At 38.8% G+C, this 16,261-nt stretch overlaps 2 protein-coding genes across 3 annotated transcripts; one reads left to right on the top strand and one right to left on the bottom strand.

The window, feature by feature from the left end:
* The first annotated feature begins 10,183 nt into the window (after positions 1-10,183).
* Positions 10,184-16,010, top strand: LOC130739463 (chloroplast envelope quinone oxidoreductase homolog). 2 transcript variants are annotated; one of them, XM_057591754.1, is made up of 5 exons: positions 10,184-10,351; positions 10,453-10,597; positions 10,731-10,822; positions 11,909-12,601; positions 15,618-16,010. In XM_057591754.1, the coding sequence occupies exons 1-4, from the start codon at positions 10,277-10,279 to the stop codon at positions 12,599-12,601; spliced, it is 1,005 nt and encodes a 334-aa protein (XP_057447737.1). In that variant the 5' UTR covers positions 10,184-10,276; the 3' UTR covers positions 15,618-16,010. The 2 variants fall into 2 exon arrangements, with proteins under 2 accessions (XP_057447737.1, XP_057447736.1); XM_057591753.1 differs by lacking the exon at positions 15,618-16,010 and having other exon boundaries at positions 10,194-10,351; positions 11,909-12,795.
* Positions 13,218-15,170, bottom strand: LOC130739462 (phenolic glucoside malonyltransferase 1-like). Its single transcript, XM_057591751.1, has one exon. The coding sequence runs from the start codon at positions 15,062-15,064 to the stop codon at positions 13,700-13,702; it is 1,365 nt and encodes a 454-aa protein (XP_057447734.1). The 5' UTR covers positions 15,065-15,170; the 3' UTR covers positions 13,218-13,699.
* Positions 16,011-16,261: the final 251 nt, after the last annotated feature.

Genomic DNA, 16,261 nt, shown 5'->3' with positions numbered 1-16,261 from the left:
TTTTTTGAGAAAGCTTTGTATCTCTTAACTTTTTCATCAGATTGGAACCTCTTCCCGAATTGTTCTGGAGAATCTTCCTCTGAGGTTGCACATTCTCTTTGTTTTTTTCCTGCACGAGAAAGATCACCTCTTTGTTTTTTTGCAATAGGGCCACTTGCTTTGTTCAAATTTCTTGTTTTTACCATTCTGAGAAGTAGAAAACTAAATCCCCAAATCACAAGTACAATTGAGAAGGAGAGAATAGAGAAGACTGAACCAAGTTGAAAATCCTGCTCAAGTGTGTGCAATGGAACCAAGTTGCATATTCTTGTGTGTGAGAGGAAGTGATTCTTGATTTTGTGTGTGAGGTGGGATTCGTGATTTGTGTGTGGTGCTGTACGTGATTTGTGTGTGAGAATTGGGTTGCTGTTTGTGTTTTAAAGAGTGAGTGTTTCCCTTTTTTTTTTAAAAAAAATATCTCGCTTAAGCGAGACATTTTCAGCTTAAGCCAACATACCAGTTCTGGTACTGTCTTTTCTGTTTAGAGTATCGCTTAAGCGGAATTTTCTTCTGGCTTAAGCGAAATTCAACCCATGGTGCACTGTAACTTTTTTCTGAATTTGGCTTAAGCGATGCTTTGTCTGGCTTAAGCGAATTACCTGTAATTATGCAGCAGAATACTGTCAAGTCTTGCCAAAATTCACAAGTCTAACCTCCAAAATTTGCATTTATCTTCTTCCTTGATTTTCAATCACAATGAGACATTTCTATCTTCAATTTAAACCTGTGAGTCACTTGAATTTCACATGTTAATCATCAAAGAACATGAATTCAATTTAGCACTCTTTTTGACTTTTTACACAAGTGGATACCTCAAATTTTGATTCATCCATTCTCAACGCTTCCTAAGAAGATAAGCCACTTACTTATCATCTAAGAAACTTGTGTGAAGACTAAAATCATGAAAAGAGACACAAGATTCTTATTTCATATTCTAACTCATTCTTTACACACAATTCTACTATTTTCACAACCCAACACCTCAATTTATTCTTTTCACATTTTCCTAGCTTTCTAAGTCCTTAGACTCACCATTCATATCATTTAAAACTTGTGAGAAGCCTTAAACTTCACAGCTGAAGCACATCGCCATATGGCACACTCCAAGATCAAGAAAACTACACAATGAGCAGTCTTAATGCACTTTCACTTCAAAGCCTAAATTTTCGCATTGGATCCTATTCTAATATTTGAAAACTAACATTAAAACACAAACATGAGTTTCTTCAAAAGCTATGGAAAGCAATTTTGTACAGTTAATGCAGAGAGTGACTTGTTTTTCATCATGAGCACACTACTACATACCTCAATTTTCTCAAAACACACAGACCTCAAAAATCATTCAGTCCTATGCATGGTAAGCATCAAATTAGACTTGTTACAACTTTAAGACTCAGGTTTTAAACAAAAAAATCACAGGATGCACAATTTACTCAAGTTCACATGCAAAAACAAGTCACAACCCTATCTTTTACAAATCCATCAAACCATTGATTTCCAAGCCTTTGAAGACACTCAAAATACTAAATTAAACTTGTGAAGCACATGAGTGCACAGTTTTAAGAAACTTCACAAAATCACTATGTCACTTACTAAAATAACTGAAAACTGTAAAATCTAACCGAACACTGGGTTGCCTCCCAGGAAGCGCTTCTTTAACGTCACTAGCTTGACGCCTGTATTGTTCTCACTGATCATCCAAATAGGTCACTGCTGCAGTGAACCTATGCACATCCTCACCTAGGTAAGGCTTTAATCTCTGACCATTTACCACCCAAGTCTTTTTAGTTTCAGGGTCCTCTAACTCAACAGCTCCATAAGACTTGACATCTTTAACCATAAACGGACCTGACCATTTGGTTTTAAGCTTTCCAGGGAATAACCTCAATCTGGAATTGAATAAGAGTACTTGTTGACCTGGCCTGAAGGTCTTCTTTATGATCTTGCTGTCATGGTACTTTTTCACCTTTTCCTTGTACAGTTTGGAAGAATCATAGGCTTGAAGCCTCAATTCTTCTAACTGATGCAGTTGATTCTTCCGGTGCTCACCTGCAAGATTCAGATCAAAGTTAAGAAATTTAAGAGCCCAATAAGCTTTATGCTCCAATTCAACTGGTAAATGGCAAGATTTGCCATAGACCAATTGAAAAGGAGTTAGGCCTATTGGTGCCTTATAAGCAGTCCTATATGCCCACAGAGCATCATCCAATTTATGAGACCAATCCTTTCGAGAGCTTGATACAGTTTTCTCCAGAATCTTCTTAATCTCTCTGTTAGATACCTCAGCTTGCCCATTGGTTTGTGGATGATAAGGTGATGCTACCTTGTGTCTAACACCATAATGCTCCAATGCCTTAGCTAGCTGTGAATTCACAAAGTGAGAACCTCCATCACTTATAATCACCCTTGGTGCTCCAAAGCGGCTGAAAATGTTCTTCTTCAAGAATTTGATCACAGTTTTGCCATCAGCCTTGGGGGTCGCCACTGCTTCCACCCATCTAGAAACATATTCGATAGCTACCAAGATATACTCATTAGAAAACGAAGATGGGAAGGGTCCCATGAAGTCCATACCCCAGCAATCAAAAACCTCGACTTCTAAGATACTCTGCAAGGGCATTTCATTTCTTTTACTTATCCCTCCTGACCTCTGGCATTCATCACATCTCTGAACATGAAAATGAGCATCCTTGAAAAGAGTAGGCCAATAGAAACCAGATTGGAGGACTTTAACAGCAGTCCTCTCTCCATTGTAATGACCTCCATAAGCAGAGTTATGACAGTGTCTGAGAATATCCTTGGCTTCATTTGAAGCTACACACCTTCTCAACAAACCATCAGCTCCCATCTTGAAGAGATAAGGATCATCCCACACAAATTGAGTTGCATCTCTGAGAAACTTCTTTTTCTGGTGAAAATTGAACTCTGGAATCACACCTGCAGCTTTGAAATTGGACATATCAGCAAACCATGGCCTCTCTTGAACTAGAAACAACTTCTCATCAGGAAATGCATCTACTATCTCCTTTTCTTTTGTGGTCACCTCATCATTCACCAGCCTTGATAAGTGATCAGCTACCTGATTCTCCTTGCCGCTCTTGTCCTTGATTATCAGATCAAATTCCTGCAATAAGAGAATCCATCGAAGCAATCTAGGTTTGGAATCAGGTTTTGTCAGAAGATACTTGATAGCTGCATGGTCAGTGAAAATGATAACTTTTGAACCTATCAAATAACTTCTAAATTTCTCAAGTGCATACACTATAGCTAGCAATTCTTTCTCAGTAGTAGCATAGTTTATCTGAGCCTCATTTAAAACCTTGCTAGCATAGTGAATTGCATGAAAAACCTTATCCTTTCTCTGACCTAAAACTGCTCCAACTGCATAATCACTAGCATCACACATTAGTTCAAAATCAAGAGTCCAGTTAGGTGCAATAATAATAGGAGTAGATATCAAACTTTGTTTCAATTTTTCAAAAGCTTCTAAACAAGAATTATCAAAGAGAAAAGAGGTATCCTTATTCAAGAGATTACTCAATGGCTTGGCAATTTTGGAGAAGTCCTTGATGAAGCGTCTATAAAACCCAGCATGACCAAGAAAACTTCTGATGCCCTTGACATTTGTTGGTGCCGGTAGCTTCTCAATAACCTCCACTTTTGCTTTGTCCACTTCAATTCCTCTTGATGAGATTTTGTGCCCAAGAACAATTCCTTCCGTCACCATGAAGTGACACTTCTCCCAATTCAGAACTAGATTTGTTTCCACACACCGCTTCAGTACGGTGTCCAAGTTTTGCAAGCATAATTCAAAGGAAGCACCAAATACTGAGAAATCATCCATGAAAACCTCAATGATCTTCTCCACCAAATCTGAAAATATTGCAAGCATGCATCTCTGAAAGGTTGCTGGAGCATTACACAATCCAAATGGCATTTTCCTATAAGCAAAAACACCAAAGGGACATGTGAAAGCTGTTTTCTCCTGGTCTTCTGGATTGACTGTAATTTGATTGTAGCCTGAGTATCCATCAAGAAAGCAATAGAATGCCTGCCCAGATAATCTCTCCAACATATGATCCATGAATGGTAATGGGAAATGGTCCTTTCTTGAGGCCTTGTTCAGCTTTCTGTAGTCAATACACATTCTCCAACCTGTGACTGTTCTTGTCGGAATCAGCTCATTCTTGTCATTAGTAATCACAGTCATGCCTCCTTTCTTTGGAACTACCTGCACTTGACTTACCCAAGAACTGTCAGAAATAGGATAAATCATACCTGCATCTAGCAGTTTCACCACTTCCTTTCTGACTACTTCTTTCATGGTTGGATTCAATCTTCTCTGTGGTTGTGCTACAGGCTTGAAATCATCCTCCATCATGATCTTGTGCATGCAGTAAGAAGGACTAATGCCTTTAAGATCAGATAAGGTCCAACCTATAGCTTCTTGATTTCCTTTGATAACTTCAATCAGCTTCTCCTCCTCCTCTGGTGATAGAGAACTGCTAATGATCACTGGCTTACCTGTTTCACCCTGCAAAAACACATATTTTAAATGAGCAGGTAAGAGTTTCAGCTCCGTCTTCTGATCATCTTTCTTTGTATCAGATTCCACTGGTTCCTCTTTCTTGATATTCTCCACTACCACTTTCTCAGAGGGTATTTCCTTGAGAAGATTAAGTTCTTGCACACACTTCTCGATTTCTTTTTCCTCCAGTTCATTGAATTGTGAGCAACAACACATGTTGATGAGAGCTACCTCCAAAGGATCAAACACACAAGGCTTTTTATCATCTTCTCTGCAAACTTTATCAATTGCATCAATTTTGAAACATTGTCCTTTGTCCTTTGGATGTTGTATGGCCTCATAGAGATCAAATTGAACTTCATCATCTTGGACTCTCACTTTCAGCTTCCCAATGTCCATGTCTATCGCCATTCTTGCTGTCCTCATGAAGGGTCTCCCCAGAATGATTGGAACTTCTTCATCCTCTGGAATATCAATAATAGCAAAGTCAGCGGGAATTAAAAATTTATCAACTCTTACCAATACATCCTCTGCTATGCCAACTGGATATTTGATTGATCTGTCTGCAAGCTGTAAAGACATCCTGGTTGGTCTAAGCTCCATACCACTTGCTCTCTTCATTATGGAAAGTGGCATAAGGCTTATACTGGCTCCCAAATCAATCAGAGCTTTTCCCACTGCTAAAGTACCAATAGTCACTGGAATTGTTACATTTCCAGGATCATCCATCTTCTCAGGTATGAAATGCTGAATAAAGGAACTGCAATGAGCTCCTAAATGAACCACTTCTTCATCCTGGAACTTTCTCTTCTTTGTCAGCAACTCTTTCATGAATTTTGCATATGTTGGCATTTGTTCCAAAGCCTCTGCAAATGGAATGTTGATTTGAAGCCTTTTGAAGATATCCATGAACCTAGTGAATTGCCTTTCCTTGTCTGCCTTGGTAGGAGCATGTGGATATGGAAGTCTCTTCTCAAGTGGGGGTTTTTGGATAACTTTTTCTTTGTCTTTCAACACATTTTCTTTTCCTCCCACCTTTCTTTTCTCTCCACTATCACCTACCTTTTCCACACATTTTTCTTTGGTTTTCTTTTCATCATTCTTTTCTTGTCTATTTACACTATCACTCTTATTTTTCAACACCTCCCTCTCAGTCTCCTCATTATCACTCATTTTCTCTTTTTCTTCACTATTATCCTCTTTTTCACTCACTACTTCACCAACATCTCTACCAACCTCCTTTCCGCTCCTTGTGAAAATCGCGTTACACTTCTGATTTGGATTAGGCTCAGTATTTGCAGTGAATTTTCCTTTCTGATTCTCTGCCATCTGCTTAGCCATTTGGCCCATTTGGATCTCCAAATTTTTAATAGAAGCTTCTGTGTTCTTCTGATTGGTCATAGTCATCTGCATGAACTGATTCATTGTATCTTCTAATGTTGGATTCCTGCTCTGTGGCGGCTGTTGGTATGACTGATTCTGGTAAGGTGGTGGTGCTCTGCTGGTGGAAGGCCCTGCATCTTGCCTCCAAGGTTGGTTGTATTGTTGATTACCTCCCCTGGGATAGTTGTTCTGGTACCCTTGCCTCTGCTGGTTTCCTAGGTAGTGAACCTCCTCTTCCTGTAATTGACAGTATTCTGTTGGATGGTCCTTAGTACACACATCACACCTGTTCACCTGCTTCCTGGAAGAAGAATCTTGCATCTCCCGAAGTTGTTTGGGAAGATCACTCAGAGTCTTTTTCACTTCATCCAGTTGTTGCTGCAGTTGCTTGTTTTGGGCCAAGATAGCATCACTTGATCCCAATTCCAGAACGCCTCCTCTCCTTGGTGGTCCTCTAATATGTTGATCTTGGTGGTCATTTAGAGCCATAGCCTCAATGATCTGAATGGCCTCAGTTGGAGACTTTGTCATCAAAGAACCCCCTGAAGTTGCATCCACCATTATCCTGCTCTGTTGTTGAAGACCTTTTCTGAAAAGATGGATTTGCGTCTTGGCATCAAAGTCATGATTCGGGAACCTTCTCAGCATGGATTTGTATCTTTCCCAAGCTTCACGCAAACTTTCACCTGTACTTTGGGAAAAAGTAGAAATAGCAGTTCTACAATCCATATATTTTGATTCAGAAAAGTACCTGGTCATGAATTTCTTTTCCAATTCATTCCAATCAGCTAAAGTTGTTTGTGGTTGATCCAAGAACCAATCCTTTGCTTGCCCAATCAAAGTTAAAGGGAAGAGCCTCAGAAATACAGCTTCTTCCTCAGCTTGGCTAATTCCAGCAGTACAACAAAGTTCATAAAACTTTGTTAGATGAGTGTAAGGATTCTCATGATCCAAGCCAGCGAAAGGATTAGCATACATCAGCTGCACCAATCCAGTCTTCACTTCAGGTGGCCTAGCAGCACCTGCAGGCCTACCAATCCTGGTTATGTTCCTTGGAGTGAAGTTCACAAATCCTACATTTGTATCCTCATTTCCACCACCAGCTGGTTCTGCAGCCATGGTCTCTGTCTGTTGTCTTACTAAAGAGATTGAGGAAGATGATGCTTCTTGCTCCCTCCTTTGCTCAGCTAATTGTTTTCTCCTCCTTGTCTTGCTATTGTTTCTCCTAGCTGTAGCTTCGATCTCTGGATCGAACAATAGTTGATCAGCTGGAGTTTTACCTCGCATAAACAAAGTGAAAATACAACCTAGCCAAGAAAGTCAGTCAACAAGATAATAAAAAGATAAAATAAAACTATATACTATATTCACAATTGCTCAAGATGAGAAACTAAAGCAATGCTTTTGTATTGACGCAATTCCCCGGCAACGGCGCCATTTTGTTGAAAGGTTTTTACCACAACTACTTTCAAATCCCTTTCAAGATTCAATTGTAGTATAGTGAAGGGTTTTTATCGTCCTCAGGGAATTGAAAATACAACGCCGTTCTTTAGCTAAATTACTTAGGCAAAGAGTTCAAGAAGCGTTTGGTTGATTGTTTTGAGAAAAGTTGTGGACATAAAACAGTAATAAAAACGGGTTTAAAAACAGATTGAGAAAGCTGTTGGGATTGGGGTTCACACATCAACTCTCATATATCCTATAATTCAACACATACAACCTATTCTATCCTTGACTTCATCACATCAGTTCTTATCTATCTCATTAATTTCTTACATGAGCAGATTAACGATTCACTTCTCTAATTACCAATGTCTCGCATAACTAACGAAGCAAAACGTAATGAGTTCAGATGTTAAGCGACTAATAAACCTAACCCTATGTCTAACAATCAGGTAAATTAGATGATACAACCTAAATCTAATTCAAATATGTAGCTTTCACTCACATATCAAATCTCAAATCATGTTCTAGTTGATCAAGCTAAAACAAGCATAAAAATCAAGATCATATCATTGAAATCAAGAGATAAACTAGATTCATATGAAAGAGAACTAAGATGGATACATTTAAGTCAAGTATTACACCCAAACCCAACAAAGAGAAGTTTAGCTATCCATAGACATGGATGCTATGCTTACAAGCAGTGTTATTAAACTCGGCTCGAACCGGCCGGTTGGACCGGTTGAACCGGGAACCGGACCCCTGACCGGTTCGAGTCGAGCAACGGATCGGGGGTGCAATTAACTCGTCTTGAACCGGATTGAACCGGTCGGGTCGGCATAAAAACCGGGGAATCGGAGCTACGGTTGGATCGGTATTTTTTTTTAACCTTCAAATTCCAAAAGAAGGATGGTGGCGAGAAGGATCCAGAAGGAGCGGAAGAGGCAGTAGCAGCACCTTCTGCCTAGGTGGCAGCGGGGTTGTGGTTGCTCCGCCGGGGTAGGGATGTTTGCGGCGGCGGTTATGGGGAAGTTATGAACATGCTGGGTTTGAAGAATGAAGAGCAGATGTAGAAGATTGAAATAGATGTAGGTTTATGCCTACCATCCGTGTGGTCATCATATGAATGCGGTATCACATATTTTCTTGGTCTAAAAACTTAGATCTGGTAGCAATACAAAGATTTTAACAGAAATGTTGAGAAAGGAGAAAGAAGGAAGGGAAACGGCTATCAATGGCTGCTGAAGGAGAAAGTGGATGTGGAAAATAAATATTAGGGTTGTTTAGGTGATTTGGGCTAAACTAATGATTTTAAATGTATTTTTTTCGAAATGGGCTTAGAAAAAGGCAGCCCAATATGGTAATAAAAACTGTTATATGTAAAAAAAAACAAAAATTGTGCCATTCTTCAGATTCGAACACACAACATGCAAAAACCATGGAACTTTCCTAACCACTACGCCACTTGATACATAGCATAGTATATTTCATTATATAAATATTTATTATTACTATATTTCCGGTTTAAACAATTGAACCATTGACTCGCCGGTTGAACCACTGACCCATTAACCCAGTGCCTCTACCGAGTCGCTCACCGAGCCGAGTTTAATAACACTGCTTACAAGAAGAACTAAGACGAAAGTTATGATCCGTGCCGTCCTCGGTGATGATTCCAGCTTGATGGATGGTGAATCAAAGCTCCCAAAGTTCCTCCCTTCTTCTCTCTGAAGTTTTCTCTCTCAAAAGTCTAAAATAGGTCAAAAGATGATCTCTTTCTGATCTTGGTCGAGCCTTTTATAAACAGGGCACAGTTTCGCTTAAGCTGAAAAAGGTTCCGCTTAAGCGAGGAGATTTCTTCATGTTCAGGTAAGGTCTTTCAGCTTAAGCGAGACCATTTCTCGCTTAAGCCAAATTGTCTTCCAGAACCACTGCTACTGCCCTGTAATTTGGCTTAAGCGAGGCTACATTCGGCTTAAGCGAAGATCAACATACTTGCCACTGCTACTGCCATATAATTTGGCTTAAGCGAGCCAGCATTTGGCTTAAGCGAAGATCAACATTTGTAGCCCTTTTCATTTGAAATTGTTTGGATCTCTTGACTTTTCTCCTACAATAAAACCAAAGAGCTTAAATGATAAAACTAACATATCTATGTATTTTCTATATAAAAACTATCTACTTACTAAATTAACCTATTGAGGGATAATTTGGAAGATAATGTACACATCTAGAACAGAAAAGTACCCAAATTAGTAGAGAAAATCAGGTATTTTTGGTACTTATCAATCAATTACCTCCATCTCTCCCGACGGTTGCCATAGCTTACCTAAGCGATCCTTCAATAGCCCCAAGCCAATACGTTTACCTAGCAGCTTGACGATAATCAAGTTCTGCCAGGGCCTCCGTAGTTCACGTCTCTTATCCTTTGAGAGCTTGATCACCGGGCAAAGCAAAGAGTTTTGCACCGCTTTCGGTGCATTTATCTCCCCTTCCGAGCCACTTTCCTCTGATTCAGATAAGAAGCCTTCCATGGGGATATCGTCTTCCTCAGAGTCTTCCCCACCGTTAATCCCCAGACAAATATCCTTGTAAGAAATTACCCTTCTGTGTTGTAGGGAGTCCGTAGACGTTCCCTGGCCCGTAGGCGGAGGCCCTCCGCCTTTGTTGCCTTCCGGCGGTTGGCCGGAATCGTCCATATCAGCGTCGCTTATTTCTCGAGTTCTCTCTCCTTGCTAGTACCTTTCACATTAACATCAAGGCATTCAATCCCAATTAATACTTGCATATAATAATATCTAAATTTGTATTGAAATATTATGCTGTTTCACGTGGTTCTAGCGAAAATGAAAAAATATATATCCAGGCCTGCTTAAAAGAAGAATGAGCAAGGGTGCGATGAAAACGATGAAAACGATGCACGCGGTTCAGTACGATGCCTATGGCGGAGGATTGAAGGTTAATTGGTCTAATACTCTAATCTCTTTTGTATTGTTTTGTTTTGTGTTTGCTTAATTAATTACTTGAACTTAGCTAGCTAATAGTAATGAATTATACAGCATGTTGAAGTTCCAGTTCCCACTCCAAAGAAAAATGAGATTTTACTGAGGTTAGAAGCAACCAGCATTAACCCAATTGATTGGAAGATGCAGAAGGGTCTTCTTCTGCGCCCTTTATTGCCTCCAAGCTTTCCTCACATCCCTTGTAAATATATACTCCAATTATCTCTAATTCATTAATTTTCTCAATTTTTATACTAGTGATTAACTGTACTTTTTTTGGTAAGTAGTAATTAACTGTTAAAACATAATTTGTTCATTTATTCTTGAATGATCAGGCGGTGATGTTGCAGGAGAGGTAGTAGAGGTTGGAGCACAAGTCAAAGATTTCAAAGTTGGGGACAAAGTCATAGCTATATTACTCTCTCAAGTACTTCTCCATTTCATTCCCCTTGTTAAGTTTATGCCATTTCTTGTTTTGAAAATGCAAATTAAATGGTCTTCTAACCACAACATGATATATATGGAGTGGAGTTGTGATTATTTTTTGAGCCCACCACACCACATCATCCCAATTTGATCCTATAGACTCAATATCCATGATTTATGTTTATTTATAAATTAAAACTTAGGAGTTGTCAAAATCACTTTAACCAAGACATTTTTGAAATTTTGTCTAAGAAAATTTCAATTCATTACATGTGTTAAAAGTATTACTGAGTGCTCAGGGTGATTTTTAGCCCATATTTGGTTGATTTAGCCAACTCTAGGCTAATATTTATAAGGTTGTCTAAATGATCATATATCAAGTTAGAGTTAGGTAGACTAATGAAATTAAGATGAGTAGTAAAATATATGAAATTTTTATTCCACTTATCTTAAATATCATTAATCCACATAGGATTAAAGTGATTTTACTCAAACTTTACATAAAGTCATTTAGAGTACTCAAATACTATGAGAAACGATTTTATGGTATTTCATTTTGGAACCAAAGGTTTTTTTTCTTTCTTTAAATTGGAACCAAAGATACTATCACTCAATATACACAAATACTTTGGTTTTAAATTATATGGATCCCACTAAATTAAAAGTGAGACCTATTTTTTTAGTAGACCCACATGAATTACAACTAATAAATAAGATCATGTTGAAAGGAGAGTGTTGTTAGTATTCTTTTTCCCCAAATACTCTTTTGATTCATCTATTACTACTTCTATTGTAGAAAGTTTGTTGTGTTAGTCTCCCTTCATTTTTTCTCAAAATGTTTGTAGTTTTAAAATGTCAATACATTTTTTCTCATCTTTTTCATATATTTTACTAATTGAATTTCTTCTCACCTATCACATTTTGTATTGATAAACTACAAGTCTTCTCTGTCCACTATATTCTCTATCCACTACAAGTCTTACTCTTTCTAGACATAACTTAAACACATTTTTTTGTAAAATATAATAGATTATCATTTGGATTTTATGGTTACCATCCATTACAAATCGCTAGTGTTCAATGACAGCTTGGAGGTGGACTAGCTGAGTTTGCGGTGGCCAGAGAGAGCTTCACAGCTGCCAGACCATCCCAAGTCTCAGCTGCTGAAGCTGCAGGTTTACCTGTCGCTGCTCTTTCAGCCCATAATGCCCTCACTCAAATTGCAGGACTCAAGCTCGATGGGACTGACCTACCAAAGAACATTCTAGTCACTGCTGCTTCTGGTGGTGTGGGCTCGTATGCTGTTCAACTTGCAAAACTAGGGAACACCGCCCACGTGACAGCCACGTGCGGAGCTCGCAACATTGAATTGGTTAAGAGCCTAGGTGCCGATGAAGTTCTTGACTATGCCACCCCACAAGGGGCAGCATTGAGTAGTCCTTCCGGTAAGAAATACGACATTGTCATACATTGTGCGACCGGAATTCCTTGGTCTACTTTTGATCCCAATTTGACTCCAAATGGGGTTGTGGTTGATTTAACGCCTGGTGTAAGGACATTGATAAGTTTTGCTCTCAAGAAACTTACTTTCTCCAAGAAGAAGTTGGTGCCGTTTATTGTAAACATCAAGCGTGAGGGTATGGAACATCTAGCTCAAATGGTGAAGGATGGAAAACTAAAGACAATTATTGACTCTAAGTTTCCCTTGAGCAAAGCTGAAGATGCTTGGGCTAAGAGCATTGAGGGACATGCTACCGGAAAAATCATCGTCGAGCCATAGGTACTATTGCAGTGCAATTTGCTTTGAGTCAGGGTATTTATAGTATTGTGGATCGTGTTAAAAATTGGTTATTCATGAACAATATTTTTTTACTTGAATAAAAGGTAACCACAGTCAGTGTATAGGACTATTATCATAGGTTCTTACAATAGAATAGAACAAGGCCAGCTTCAATACACACAAATATTAGCTTTTCAGTTTTCACTCATGTTTAGGAGCTGCAAACAAAAGAAAGACGATGGATGGGATACATTTCCACCCAAGCAAGAGCCAACTCTCACTAAAAAGCATTTTAACATCAAATTCATCCTGACATTACTTAAAAACCTACAGACACTTAAAGTTTCTATTACAGTTCCACTGATTACTTTTTAACTGTAATTTAAACTTAAACAGAGAAAATATCTGACAAATACAAAATCTTGTGTAAGACTGAACTGCTTGATCCTGTTTAAATTGTCTTTAAATTCCTTGACAATCCATATATCCAGCTTAGATTGTAATAAGAAAGTTTCCTAGATTGTCACCATGCCAACAACCTCAGAATTTTCCTTTAATATTCCAAAAAGTATACAAAATTGAACGCCTAGAGGAGATGCTCATTAGGAATCAGCAGTAAAAAGGAAATGGTGTTCTCAGGATTTTGTCTCCATAACCAATCAATAACAACCAAAGAAGCCAATCCTAGATAGTACATTTGACAACCATAACTAAAACAGAAATTGAAGGAATCCTAATGGCACCAATTATAGACAGCAAAAGCTACACTATCAGAAAGGGTACTGGCAGAGCAGACCTCCTAGATGCTTGCATTATTTAACAGTACTACAAACATTGATACAAATTTTGAAAGACAGATAACAAGGCTAATACTAGCAATTCCTATGAGCCAGTTTGGAAACAGCCTTATTGAAGCTTTTCTGCTAGAAAATGCACTGAATAATCTCTAATAAGTCGTCTTTGGTTTTCATCCAAACAAACAGATACTTATTTTCCTACAAATGCTCAAACAAGTTACAAACAATGGAGAGATTTCTGAGAGGCAGAGGAGCAAAAGCTGTGAAGATATATATTCTGCTTCCCTCAAAGTTTCAAGTTTTAAAAGGATTCAAGTTGTTGGACAAAACTGGCAGAAAAAGCTTCCATCTCATGTTTTTTTAACACCAATCCAATCTCAATCCCTCTATTGTTATTCCTACTTTCCGAAAGAGAAAATGCTCCTGTTCTGTCTATGGAAGTAATATCCACCTTCTTTGGCCTTCCCCATCCAAAATCAATACTATAAATCTCAAACCGCGGCGATCCAGCAATAGAGTATGCCCTTCCTTCTGGGATCTTCTGTATACTTGAAATCCAATCTTTTGCTCCACTCAACACTCCATCCTTGACCCTCTTCAAAGCTTCATTCATCTCCTCCAAAGCACTAATGAATCCATCTTTCTCTAGCAAGCTCTTGATCTCAACCTTAAACACTTGGCCACCAATGCAATTTCCAAAATAAGTGGGCGCAATCGGAGAGTCCAAGCGGGATCTACAATCCACAGTAAATGCAGAAATTACAGTATCTGAATCTCCCTTTGGCTGTTCTGCTTTGACCGCGCTTGCCAACACATAAGCATACGTTACAGCAAAAGTTGATAACTGATCCTTCTTTTCAATCTTGGACTCTGCATATTTCTTAAGCTTCTGGATATGTGAGGGAGTCAATTCAAACACGCCTTTAACCGCATCGGTCTGTGTTGTTGTCATGGACTCAAACACCTTGACGCTTCGATTATTTGGTCCATCTAACTTCAACCATGCGTTGATGTACACTTCAGTGATTCCTGTTGGGTCTTTTATCACTGATCTATCAAAGAAAGGTGTTAGATCTTCAGGTAATGGAAACAGAGATGATAGTCCTTCTTTTTGTAGTTTAGAGCATGAAAAGGCCCATGATTTCATGAATGATGTTGATGACTTTCCATCCAAACCTGCATGGTGTGAGGTTAGTCCTATGCAAAAGCCAGAGTTTGGAAACAGAGTAACTTGCAGGGCAATCAGAGAGGCTTTTTCATGGGAAGTGGTCAAGTGGGGTATGAGGTGATATCTTTTTTCAGCTTCATAGAGATCAGAACAGAGGTAGTTGAAATCAACATTGGATTCAGCTACAGTGAAGGAAACAGTATCACCAGGGACATAGTTTATGATTGGTTTGGGGGAATCATGGGGCCAGATGATGTTACCAGCAAGAGGGAGGAAGTGTTGGAGGGTGAGTGAAAGGGAGTGTTTGAGAGTGGGAAGAACAGAGTCAAAGAAGGAAGAGGTTGAGTGTGGGAAGGAATAGAAGAAGAGACGCTCAACGGGTGGAAAGCGTAGCCACAAAAGGTCAAAGAAGGTGAGTGGCAGAGAGGTTGGAGTTGCTCCCTGCAGTGGTTCCACACTGCAAGCTTCAACAACTCTCGAAGGTGCTGGTTGCGCCATGGCTTACAAAAGGGAGAGAAGAAGAACACATGAACTGTAACTATTCTTCAAAGCATATATTTAAGGGGATTTTGCTCACAACAACCTAAGAATGAAACTTTAAAGGCAAATTGTGTGGTGCCTCACTATTTTTATTTTTATGGGTGTGGTGCCTCCAAGACTTATAGCGAATAGGAGGCTGCCATGTGTATTATTTTTTTCAAATTTTCATAATTCCTTAATATCAAATGTTTTTTCGAAAATAAAAATTATTTTCATTTTAATTTGAGAGGGGTCTTTTAGCAATTGTTTGAAAGTTACTTCTAATCTTTAACCTTTTTTTTTTTTGAAATCATCTTTAATCTTAAGTGAGAATTTTTACCTACCAAGTGCTTATTCATTTTCAGATTTTATCTTCATCTTCATTCTTGAACCCACCTTCATCCTTGAACCCTAGTTAGAGCTTCGTCACCTTCCACACTCCAAATTCGATTCTTCATCTGTTATGATTTCATATCACTGATTGTCGTTCACCCGTCACTGAAAGTTACTTCTCATTGTTCGTATTTCGCAGAGTAGAACGAAGGCAGAAGAAAAAAAATCAGATCTGGGCGAAGGGAGAAGAACGAAGCGACGGCGGCACCAGAATCAGAGAGGGTGAGTGACGAAGCCGCTGGAACAGGGAAAGGGAAGTGATGGCGGCGCTGCAAGCAAGAAGTGGTGGCAGCCGCGTTTTAGAGAGAACGAAGGTGACAGTGGCACAGTTCAGGGAAAGAGAAGGTCGCGGTGGTGGTTTAAAATTGGGAAAAAGGAGGTAGCGGCGACGGCGGTGCGCATTTGGGGGCTCAGATCTGTAGTGAAACCCACTTCTTCTTTAACCCTAGATTTGCCATGAAATTCACTTCTTTTGCAACTATCTTTGATATTTTCCTCCACAATTAAGGAAATGACGGTGCTTTTGATTTAATCCGTGATATCTAATTTTGATGATTAAGGAAATAGTGGGAGAAGGGAAACAAAATTAAAGATTAGATCTGCTAAGATTGTTGAGAGAAGAGGTGTTTGAAGACTAAGGGTCATTTTCAATGAATATATTAATTGAGGACTACTTTACTGTGGTAATTGATTAAATGAGGGACCTGACAACAAATTAATAAACATTTTATTTTTATAAAACCATATTTTATGAAAATCATTTCCTATTATTTTAAATCATTT

Source organism: Lotus japonicus, chromosome 2 (genome assembly GCF_012489685.1).
Source record: "Lotus japonicus ecotype B-129 chromosome 2, LjGifu_v1.2".
In the NCBI taxonomy this organism is placed as follows: domain Eukaryota; kingdom Viridiplantae; phylum Streptophyta; class Magnoliopsida; order Fabales; family Fabaceae; genus Lotus; species Lotus japonicus.
The sequence above is the reverse complement of the archived record's forward strand: the minus strand, read 5'-3'. Positions and strand labels throughout refer to the sequence as shown.